General features: G+C 36.4%; 1 protein-coding gene across 1 annotated transcript; it reads left to right on the top strand.

The window, feature by feature from the left end:
- The first annotated feature begins 266 nt into the window (after positions 1–266).
- LOC107468012 (phosphoenolpyruvate carboxylase 4) lies at positions 267–7,269 on the top strand. The gene is made up of 20 exons (XM_016087255.3): positions 267–751; positions 1,050–1,213; positions 1,372–1,489; positions 1,709–1,786; positions 1,884–1,952; positions 2,101–2,179; positions 2,290–2,366; positions 2,449–2,544; positions 2,649–2,787; positions 2,963–3,067; positions 3,298–3,365; positions 3,452–3,691; positions 4,077–4,202; positions 4,277–4,378; positions 4,454–4,600; positions 5,017–5,115; positions 5,271–5,359; positions 5,667–5,793; positions 5,865–6,071; positions 6,198–7,269. Exons 1-20 carry the CDS (start codon positions 596–598, stop codon positions 7,020–7,022), a joined length of 3,111 nt encoding a protein of 1,036 aa, XP_015942741.1. The 5' UTR covers positions 267–595; the 3' UTR covers positions 7,023–7,269.
- Positions 7,270–11,316: the final 4,047 nt, after the last annotated feature.

The raw sequence follows: 11,316 nt of genomic DNA, 5'->3' as shown, positions 1-11,316 counted from the left end.
ATTTGCCCTTAATATTTGTGAACCCCATATTTAAAAGTTTATTTTCAGTAATTATAGTTTGTCTACACAAATGTTGAAAATTCTACTAATTATAGATACATAAAGTCTTGCACTATAGGCCTTAATAATTTTGTCTTGTTTGAAGATGGTTGACAGAAGAGTAACAGAGGTAATAGGTTCTCCATGTTAGATATAGCATAAGAGAAGAATATTCGCGGAGCAACATAGCATGGAAATGAAGAGTGAAGAAGTCACGTAACGTGGAGCAAAGCAAAGCAAAGCAAAGGGGTCACATGATTTTAAAACTCACTCACTCACTCACTCACATGTTTGTTTCAACGACCCTTTTCTCCTTCCTTCCTTTTCTGCCACATGTTCCTTCTTCCATTGCATCATGCATAATTCCCCGTTGCCATTCAATTCTTTGCACTAAACTACACCAAATTTGGACCCACACTACTTTTCCTTTTCCCCCTCACAACTCTTTCACCACTACTCACTCTTTTTCCACCTCTTCTTCTTCTTCTTCTTCTTCTTCATTATTATTATCACTTCACAGTTCACACTACTCTTGTGTTGAGACTGAACAGCAAACATGACTGATACTACTGATGATATTGCTGAGGAAATCTCCTTCCAGAGCTTTGATGATGATTGCAGGCTGCTTGGTAATCTCCTCAACGACATTCTCCAGCGTGAAGTTGGAACCACGGTTGTTGACAAGCTTGAGAGGATTCGTGTGCTTGCTCAGGTCTATCTCAAAACACTAACTTTTTGCTTTTTTTTAATACCCTTTTCTCTTTTCTTTCATGGGTTTTGATTCTTTTGCAATTTGCATGCTTCTCCCTGATTCTAAGGGGCTTTTTTCCCTTTTCTCTTCAAAAATTACTTATTCTGCATTTGGTGTTTGATCATGGTGCATGGAAGAGGAAGTTGACATGATAAGGAGTGATGTGTGTGTAATGAATGGTTATGCATATGGTGGTGTGAGTTCATGTGAATTTTTGGTCACACTAAAAGGTTTTTGCTATGTTTTTCTTGTTGGTTAGAGTGGCTGTAATATGAGGCAGGCAGGGATTGTGGACATGGCTGAGATGCTTGAGAAGCAGTTGGCTTCCGAGCTATCAAAGATGACACTCGAAGAAGCTCTTACCCTAGCTCGCGCCTTCAGCCACTATCTTACTCTCATGGGAATAGCTGAAACTCATCATAGGTGATTTGGTTAACCAATTGTTGGTTTTTCTGGATTCTCTTGGTAAATTGATTATTGTGGTTCTTTCATATATCATAGAATTATGCATATAGCACAAACTGCAACAAGTACTGCTTTCAATCTGTGGTGGTTTTTTAACTCTAATTCTGTTTATGCAGGGTTCGGAAAAGAGGGAATAATATAGCACAAACTGCAAAATCATGTGATGATATCTTTAACCAGCTTGTGCAGGGTGGAGTTTCCCCTGATGAACTTTATGACACAGTCTGCAAGCAGGTTTATTTTGATCTGTACTTGTTTTATTTCTCATATGCTGGTCTGAGAAGCATAGAATCCTTGTGTTTTCTTTATGTAAACAATTATTTTCTTATTATTTGCTAATATTCCAATAAGCGGGACGCTTGTGCACCGGGTTGCCCTTTTTTTTTTATTCCAATAAGCAACCTGTTCCAGTTTCTTTTACTCTTGATTTCAATTTTATCTTTTCTGCCACAGGAGGTTGAAATTGTTCTTACAGCTCATCCTACTCAAATTAATCGCCGTACCTTACAATACAAACACATTAGAATTGCTGTGAGTTTTTTCTTACTTGTTTGGCCTTAAGAAATTTTCAGAACAGCAAATATCATAGTAAGGATTGTCTTTAACAACATTTCCCACATCCATGCAGCATCTTTTGGATTATAATGATCGACCTGATCTTACCATTGAAGATCGAGAAATGGTGATTGAGGACCTGGTAATTTCCATGAACTGTATTTTCACTCTATAAAAGGCATCACACTGTCTTAGGATGAGAGATAATCGGTTTAACTGTTAAGTAGGTGGTGTGGTTCCTTTCTTGGATATGTTTCTTCAATTCACATTAATCATGATGGATTTTTCAGGTGAGAGAGATAACTTCAATATGGCAGACCGATGAGCTTAGGCGTCAGAAACCCACTCCAGTTGATGAAGCTAGAGCTGGTATACTGATCTGAGTATTGTGTTTATGAAAGCTCATGAAAACTTTGGTTCAGTGAAGAAATTTTTGCATAGACACTGATTTTTGCTGTATTAATTTTGAGTTTTCTTAGGTTTGAATATTGTGGAGCAGTCACTCTGGAAAGCTGTTCCTCATTATTTACGTCGAGTTAGCAATGCCTTGAAGAAGGTTGGTATGTTCAATTATGGTCAATCAGCTATGCATTTTTCTAAATTCTAATATTTTCTATACATTATATCATCTTCTGCAGCATACTGGGAAGCCACTTCCATTGACTTGTACTCCCATCAAGTTTGGATCTTGGATGGGAGGCGATAGAGATGGAAACCCAAATGTGACAGCAAAGGTGAGCCTTATTACCATCCTCTCAATTGCCACATGATTTTGCTTTTCTGAATTGTTGTAAGAGGATACTTCTCTTGCTAACTTTGCTTTTAACGGATATAATAGGTCACAAAAGATGTATCCCTTCTATCCAGATGGATGGCAATTGATCTCTACATCCGCGAAGTGGATAGCCTCCGGTTTGAGCTATCCATGAACCAGTGCAGTGAGAGTTTGTCAAGACTGGCACATGAAATTCTAGAAGGTTTGCTGGTTGAACTTTATTCTCTTTGCTGAGGTCTATCAAATGCCAATGGACATAGTCGTTCATCTTTGTTTTATATTAAGTGACCACCAAACTGTCTTTTAAGTATTAAAACAGATCCTTGTGTGCACGCAGATTTGAGTTATTTAAAATCACTTCACTTCTTTCTCTACAGAAGCTAACCATGAGAATCGCCATGAAAATTGGAATCAACCTGTGAGTAGAAGTCAGTCACTTCCAAAACAACTTCCAGCAAGAGCACATTTACCCTCTTTTGCTGGTACACACAATAATGTTCATAATTTATCTTCCTAGTTCTTTGTGCATATCATATATCTATGATATCCATATTTTTGTCTGCTAATACATCACAAAGATATTTTAATTTCTTTTTTAATCAGAAAAAATTCTCCTCTCTGATTAACAGAATTTTTTCCCTCTTGAGAAAATAGGAAACATCATTCATATACAGTTTGGAATATATTCTGAATTCTTTGCAACATTTTGTAGAAAATGGTGAAGCTCAACATCCCAGACTAGACATTCCAGGACCTGATCACTCACAACACAATCACAAGGTAGATCATATCAGTAATCTACTGATTTTAAGTATTTCTGGATTTACAATTGCTTCTTGGAAAATATGTATTTTTTTAATTGATAGGAAGGTGAGGTTTCTTCAACTCTATTCAAAATCGGCGAAACTTCAGCGAACTCCGGGGCTTCTGCAGCTGCAATATCACCTTCTTCTTCATTCAACTCCATTCAACAACTTGGTCAAAGGAAATCATCTGCAGGGTCCCAGATAGGAAGGTCCAGTTTTCAGAAGCTTATGGAGCCTAAGCTCCCTCAGCTTCCTGGAATTGCTCCTTACAGAGTTGTCCTAGGAAATGTAAAAGATAAGGTATCACTTCATTTTATTCCAGTGGTAACTGATAAGTCCATAAAAAATGACTATATTGATGCTGCTATTCAATATCTGCTTGATTTGTTAGAGAAATTATACATGTTGACATCAAATCTATTGACTCCTCCAAGGTTTTGAGAATTCGGATGCTTATAAATATAGCTCCATGTTGGTATTTGTATAATAATCAATAAAGAATATTTGTTTGCCTGGTAAGGGAAGAGATGTGCATATAAGGTTTATTTCTGAATCGTCACTAGGACTAATTCATTTTTGCATATTGTTATGGAACTCAGAGGTTCTCTCTGTTTGTAATTAGTATTTTGTTAACTTTCAAATGTCAATCTTATAATGGCATGCATATTCTGTTGTGTTTGTTCAGCTTGAGAGAAGTCGTAGACGGTTAGAACTTCTTCTTGAGGATGTTTCATGTGACAATGATCCTTTGGATTACTATGAAACCACTGATCAGCTTTTGGAACCTCTTCTCCTGTGTTATGAATCTCTGGTACTCTTTTGTATCCCTTGTTCTGTTTCCAAAAAGGTTATCTGGAATTGGTATTTGACAGTACATTTCCTCAGCAATCATGTGGATCTGGGGTGCTAGCCGATGGTAGACTCGCTGATCTGATTCGTAGAGTTGCTACCTTTGGAATGGTGTTAATGAAGCTTGACTTGCGTCAGGTATGAGTATGACTTAAATGGCATGCGTACTTTGGCTCAGGAATTCATTTCTGGCCTGACACTAGAGTTGAACAGGAATCTGGGAGACATGCTGAAACAATTGATGCAATTACTAAGTACTTGGATTTGGGAACATACAGTGAATGGGACGAAGAAAAGAAACTCGAGTTCTTAACAAGAGAGCTGAAAGGGAAGAGGCCACTAGTTCCTCATAGTATAGAGGTAAGATGCTAAAGCTCAAGATATTTATTGTGGAATGGGAGAACCTCCTTTTGTATTTTACAAAAGGAGAGAAGTTGATAACAGAGTTGACATTAAAAAAATTTGTAGGTAAGATGTTCACATATATATTATGTTAAGCAATCTAGTCAGACATGTCAAACTATTAATAGTTTTCAACTATTATCTTTACATGAAAACATTTTCACGTGAGTAGACACCATATTTCTTTGTTTAACTGAATTTACAACTCTGATAGACACAAGTACTCAATCACGTTTATGTTCATGATCAAAGAAAAAATCAGACAATAAACATTTCGACCCTCCAATGCATCAAATAATATGAACTTTGAATAACTCGTTTTCTTGTCTACATTCCTGACTATTTCTTATTGGAATGTTGCTTTGTTCTTTTAGGTTCCTCATGAAGTCAAAGAAGTCTTGGACACCTTCCGAATTGCTGCTGAGCTAGGGAGTGATTCACTTGGAGCCTATGTGATATCCATGGCCTCAAATGTAAGATTACTTTGCATTATATAAACAAGTTGTTTCATTATAGGTTCCTTCCAATTCTCACATCGCCTTTCTGTCTTCAAAGGACACAGCATTGATTAAGGTGGTTATCATTATCATTATCACTGACAGGGTTGGAGTTTTCTCTTGATTTTCAGGCAAGTGATGTCCTTGCAGTAGAGCTTCTACAGAAGGACGCACGGCTTTCTGTTGCTGGAGACTTAGGAAGAGAATGTCCTGGTGGAACGTAAGTATGAAATCTAAGTCGAGCTTCTATCTTTTCATTTAGCCACCTTGCTATGGTGAAGAAGCTTTAACTCTATTTTCCAGTTGTATGTTTGTTAATTGAGTAGTAATTAAACTGCAGGACATGCCTAAACATATAAAATATAATCTGTTGAACACTCTACTCGTGCTATTTTTACTGAATGAAAAATATTTTAAGGCTGCAGTGCACAAAGACATTTTGTGATGCTTGATAATGAGTTTATGATAACTTCAATGAATTGTAGTCATAGTGTTTGATTTTTACCGGCATGCATCTTGGTAATCAGGTTGCGGGTGGTCCCTCTATTTGAAACTGTGAAGGACCTGCGAGGAGCTGGTTCAGTTATCCGAAAACTTTTATCAATAGATTGGTACCGTGAACACGTCATTAAGAACCATAATGGGCATCAAGAGGTACCTAAGCTAGATCAATTTCATTTCTTGTTACAGCTATTATGTGATGACAATACAATTTTGTTATGCAGGTTATGGTTGGATATTCAGATTCTGGCAAAGATGCCGGCCGCTTTACTGCTGCTTGGGAACTTTACAAAGCTCAGGAGGATGTTGTAGCTGCTTGCAATGAGTATGGTATTAAGGTTACACTGTTCCATGGCCGTGGAGGGAGTATTGGTCGCGGTGGTGGCCCGACGTATCTGGCTATTCAGTCCCAACCACCTGGCTCCGTGATGGTAGGCTAAGCCTTGTTCCATGGAATCCATTGTACGCATTGTACAAATATTCCATACTTTCCTGCATAGAAAAGATGATACTATAGTAGTGTCATAAATTGTTTGTATTTGAATGTTTTATTACAGGGAACACTAAGGTCTACTGAGCAGGGAGAGATGATAGATGCCAAGTTTGGGCTGCCACAAATAGCCGTGAGACAACTGGAAATATACACAACAGCAGTGCTACTTGCAACTCTTCGGCCGCCTCATCCGCCGCGTGAAGAGAAATGGCGTAAAGTGATAGAAGAGATCTCGAATATCAGTTGCCAGTGTTACCGCAGTGTAGTGTATGAAAATCCTGAATTCCTTTCCTACTTCCACGAAGCCACGCCTGAAGCAGAGCTTGGCTTCCTCAACATAGGCAGCCGGCCGGCAAGAAGGAAGAGCTCGAAAGGAATCGGACACCTTCGCGCCATACCGTGGCTATTTGCGTGGACACAGACCAGATTTGTGCTTCCTGCATGGCTAGGTGTTGGTGCTGGATTAAAAGGTGCATGCGAGAAAGGCCACACTGAAGAGCTAAAAGAAATGTACAAAGAGTGGCCATTCTTCCAAAGCACAATAGACCTTATTGAAATGGTTTTGGGGAAAGCAGACATTCCTATTGCCAAGCATTACGATGAAGTTCTTGTGTCCAAGGAGAGGCAAGAACTCGGCCGCGAACTACGGAGTGAGCTCATGACGGCGGAGAAGTTTGTGCTGGTGATTAGTGGCCATGAGAAACTTCAACAGAATAATAGGAGCTTAAGGAGGCTCATTGAGAATAGACTTCCATTTCTCAATCCGTTGAACATGTTGCAAGTGGAGATACTCAAGAGGCTAAGGCGTGAGGACGACAACCGAAAGATCAGAGATGCTTTGCTAATCACCATTAATGGAATTGCTGCTGGGATGAAGAACACGGGTTGATTTTGATTCTCAAGAATCATGAACTTTAGGTGCTTATAGGGACTTACTAGAATTGTGCTCTATTCAATGAAAAATGCAAAAATGTCACTTTGTTTTTAGAAGCATATGAGCACCCAATGTTTCAGTGTTTCACATGTTCCTTGTCTTTCCAGTTTCCACCTATCCCCATTATGATGTCTATTATGGTTTGTAATGTACTCAGAAAACAAAACAATAAAATAATAATGTGATGTAAATTTAGTTTTCCCATGCTGCTTCATGTATTTCTTTACTCTCTAATAATTTTGGTAGAAAAATATGTTTTTTCTTCAAGTGATTATGAATTCCTGTAATAGCTAAGCCCTCTATAGCCACCTTTTTATCAGCCCTGAAAGTTATTACATTTGCCACTATGATGTGCTTCCTCAAGTGAAGGAGTGCATTAAATCTCAGATAATTATTTATTAAAGTATCGTTTTTGTCTACAACATTTGAGATAAGTCCCAAAGTTGTCCCTAACGTTTCAATCATCCTATTTAAGTCCCTAACGTTTCAAAACTTGACTCAATGTTGTCCTGCTGTTAAAGATCCGTTAACAGAATTAACGGTGGGACGAAATTTAGACGATTTTGAAACGTTATGGACTTAAATAGGACGAAAATGTTGGGGACAAAAATGAATTTATTTAGAATAAAATTAATGTAATTAAATATAATTTACTTAGATGTGATTAAAAAATAATTCAATAACCATGTACCGTAAAAAATTGATATTATTGAAGGATAAAATTAAAATTTATTTATATGTATCATTTTTGTCCCCAACGTGTTCGTCCTATTTAAGTCCCTAACGTTTTAAAATTGTCTCAATTTTGTCCTGCTGTCAATTCTGTTAACAGATTTCTAACGGCAGGACAACATTGAGTCGATTTTAAAACGTTAGGGACTTAAATAGGATGATTCAAACGTTAGGAACAACTTTGAGACTTACCCCAAACGTTGGGGACAAAAACAATACTTTATTCTTTCATTTTCTATGTTGATTTCTCCCAACACCCCTAAAAGGAAGAAAAATTGAAATGAAAAGGGATAAACAAGAACAAGAATATTGATATTGCTCAAAACTATGTCCTATAAAATTCTGGTCTTCCAACTATGCCAAGAGGATCCTTAAAATTTGCATGCCCTTGTCTAAGACTATAATAAAGAGTAATGATATGAAAGATGGAACAAAACCAAGTTTTTTTTCCGGGTGAGTTGGACAACATCTAATTTTTGATATTAGAACATCATAAATTTAAGGTTTAATTACTCTGCAGGTCTCTATAGTTTTACCAAATTTTTAATTAGGTCTCTATACTTTTTTTCTTTTCATTTAGGTCCCTATACGTGAATTTTTTTTGCAATCAAGTCCCTGTTAACGTTTAACGTTAAAAAAAAGTTAGTGAGTTGTGAAATGACTTATTTACCCCTTTCTTCTCCCTATAAACAGATCTATGTCTGAATTATCTGAGGTTTCTCTTCTTCTCCTTTTTTATTTTTAATTTTCATCTTCCCCAAATTTATGGATCAAAGTCAAGGAACCTCATTCATTCTCTCTTCGGAAAGCTGTGTTTTCAGGAGCTCCAACCCGAAGGAAAGAAGACACCTGTATTTCTGTGGAGAGGTAGTAACCATCCGCCGTTCCTCAGCCGTTTCTGACCATGGTAGGAGGTATGTTACTTGTGAGAAGATACCAAAATACAATTTTTTTTGAGTGGATTGATGATTTTGAGTGGATTGAGGTTGATGACGGTGCAAAGAATAGGTGGCCAAAGAAAAAAGAAAGGCGGGTTCACTGTTTTTGTGGTGACACTTTGAGTCTTCAAATTTCAGAAGTAATAAAAAATCCTAATAGAAGATTTATTTCTTGCCCTAATAGAAGATGTAAATTTTTTGAGTGGGTTGATGAAGTTGGTGCAAGAAGTAACGTGTCTGCTGCTGCTGTTGGAGTTGTTGGAACACAAAATTCTGCTAAGTTGGAGGGTGAAATGTGAAAATTGGATGCACAAGAAAGAAAGATAGAGAGACTAAACGTGGAAATGGAGAGATTAATTGTTGAAGGCAGAGAAATAGATGCTTGTGTGGGTAGATTATGTGATGAGTTCAATATTCACCAAGAACAAGTTGGGAGATTGGATGACAGTATGAAAATTCAATGTAAAATGCAATATATGCTATTTATGTTTTTGCTACTCTTAATAATTGAAATGTGGTTTGCAAGATTTTAGAGTTATCTGTGCTATGAAATTCTATGTAACAGGTTCTATGGCTTCAATCCAATTAAAGCTAATTATGTTTAGTTTGAATGAATTTTGCATTTTGATGTATTTTGTGTGTGTATAACAATAAAATGATAGTTGGAAAGAAACTTTATCAATGTGAATATTTAAAATTTCACAATTGACAACTTGCAAAAAAAAATGACTCGATAATATGCCACATATATTTTATTAAATAAGTGTTCATGTACCCCTTACTAACACAAAATATCACAGCATAAGTGGTCATATATGTCACATACCTAGTCCAAAATAAAGGTCCAAGAAGTGCAACAATTAAAAGTGGTCCAACCTAATTCCAAAATATCAAAATAGTGGTCCTATCCACATAATAAACAGTCGCCACAGAGACACAATTGAAAACAAAATATACTATATAATAGCAACCCCAACAACCCTAACTATAAATTTAATCATACTTCAGTCACCACTTAGGTCTATATGTAGAGTAGGTGCCCCTTTTTGCTTTTTCACTCTTACCTTTAGTCGCCCACTTCTCCTCACACCAAACACTTTTGTCTTGGGTAAAGATTAAGAAGATGCTTTAGGTGGTTGCTGAGAATTTGCACTTGCCACAACTAGAGGAGGCTGGGAGACTGACCCTTCAAGAGGTAAGGCTTGTTGTAAGGTGGTTGTGGTTGGAGCCTGAGAAGCTGAAGTTGCAAGTATGGAAAGTGGTTGAGTAGAGGCAACAACAGCAGGTGTGGTGGATAACTGTTGTGAAGATGCAAGTGTGGTGGGAAGTGGTTGTGAAGATGCAGCTCTACCCCTTCCTCTACTCCTTTTCCTGCCCCATCACTACATTAATTAAAAAAGAAACAGAATCCATGTAAAATAGCATCATCACAGCAACAACAATCAACAATCAAGAATAAACAAAATTCATCATCCAATGTCATATTTTTAAAAATCTACTCCTATGCTTACTTTTCTTTTATATATTATTTTTCAACCATAGTAGATCCATTCAAGCACATAATTAAATTTTTTTATCATAATCAAAATCATCTCAATTCAGCATACATCCAGAACATGGAAAAAAGTAAAGTAATGATTGTGAAACTATCAACACAATTTATTATTTAAACATAAAAACTGTCATTGTTGTTCCTATCTTGCTTAAAGAAAAGACAAAAAAAAAAGTAAACAAAAAATAAGTTCAAGAATCTTATTATTAGTACCAATCAATTTAAAAGCAATGATACAAGATGAATCATCCAATGAAAAAAAAACAAACAAGAAATAAAACCCCAAAGAATAGATATATAGATATTAGATACCAATACTCCCTAATTAGAGCTTAGGCAGCATATTAGCATTACTTTTAATGAGTGGGTGTGGGGCTTTCAAAGACCAGACCAATGTGAGTAATATATTCAATTGACTTAACATGAGCACATAATTCACTTTAACCAAACAATAATATGAACATACAATTCACTTAATGCACGCGCGCACACACTTCACTTCAAATTCAATACTTCATCATGATCATCAGCTATATCCATCTATGAATGATCATGACTTTGGAGAGCATGATATATATGGTTAAATTGGTAATGCTTATACATTCAAAAAAAACCGTCAAATTATGCATTTTCCAGAATAATTTGCAAATTTGAGAGTAACGCTCCAAATTAATTAACGCTGTTAAGAGAAACAAAACTAAACTATTGCAAACCATTAAATCAAAACAATCCCTATACATAAATATTGATACTGTAAACTCTAAATAAACCATTAAATCAAAACAATCCAGAAATCAATTCAACAAATACATAATCAACTAATGCCATAATTTTAAAGAAATAAAATTAGCATAAATATCAAATTTTAAAACTGAAAAAAGAGAGACTTTTTTGGACAAGAGATGAGAGCGGGTGCTTTTGGTATTTGGGAAAATCTCATATTAGTTCAACTGGCCACTCACAACCAATTTCTTTTGGTCAAGTGGATTGGACAACCCCCAATTCTAGGTATCACAACTCACCCACA

The sequence above is a fragment of the Arachis duranensis genome, chromosome 9, assembly GCF_000817695.3.
Source record: "Arachis duranensis cultivar V14167 chromosome 9, aradu.V14167.gnm2.J7QH, whole genome shotgun sequence".
NCBI classification, from domain to species: Eukaryota; Viridiplantae; Streptophyta; class Magnoliopsida; order Fabales; family Fabaceae; genus Arachis; species Arachis duranensis.
This window is presented reverse-complemented; position numbering and strand designations above follow the sequence as displayed.

Coding starts and splice junctions, on each gene's coding strand:
- LOC107468012 (XM_016087255.3), top strand. CDS start 596: ATGACTGATACTACTGATGATATTGCTGAGGAAATCTCCTTCCAGAGC. Junction 2,367..2,448: donor TTAGCAATGCCTTGAAGAAG/GTTGGTATGTTC, acceptor CATCTTCTGCAG/CATACTGGGAAGCCACTTCC. Junction 4,203..4,276: donor TCCTGTGTTATGAATCTCTG/GTACTCTTTTGT, acceptor ACATTTCCTCAG/CAATCATGTGGATCTGGGGT.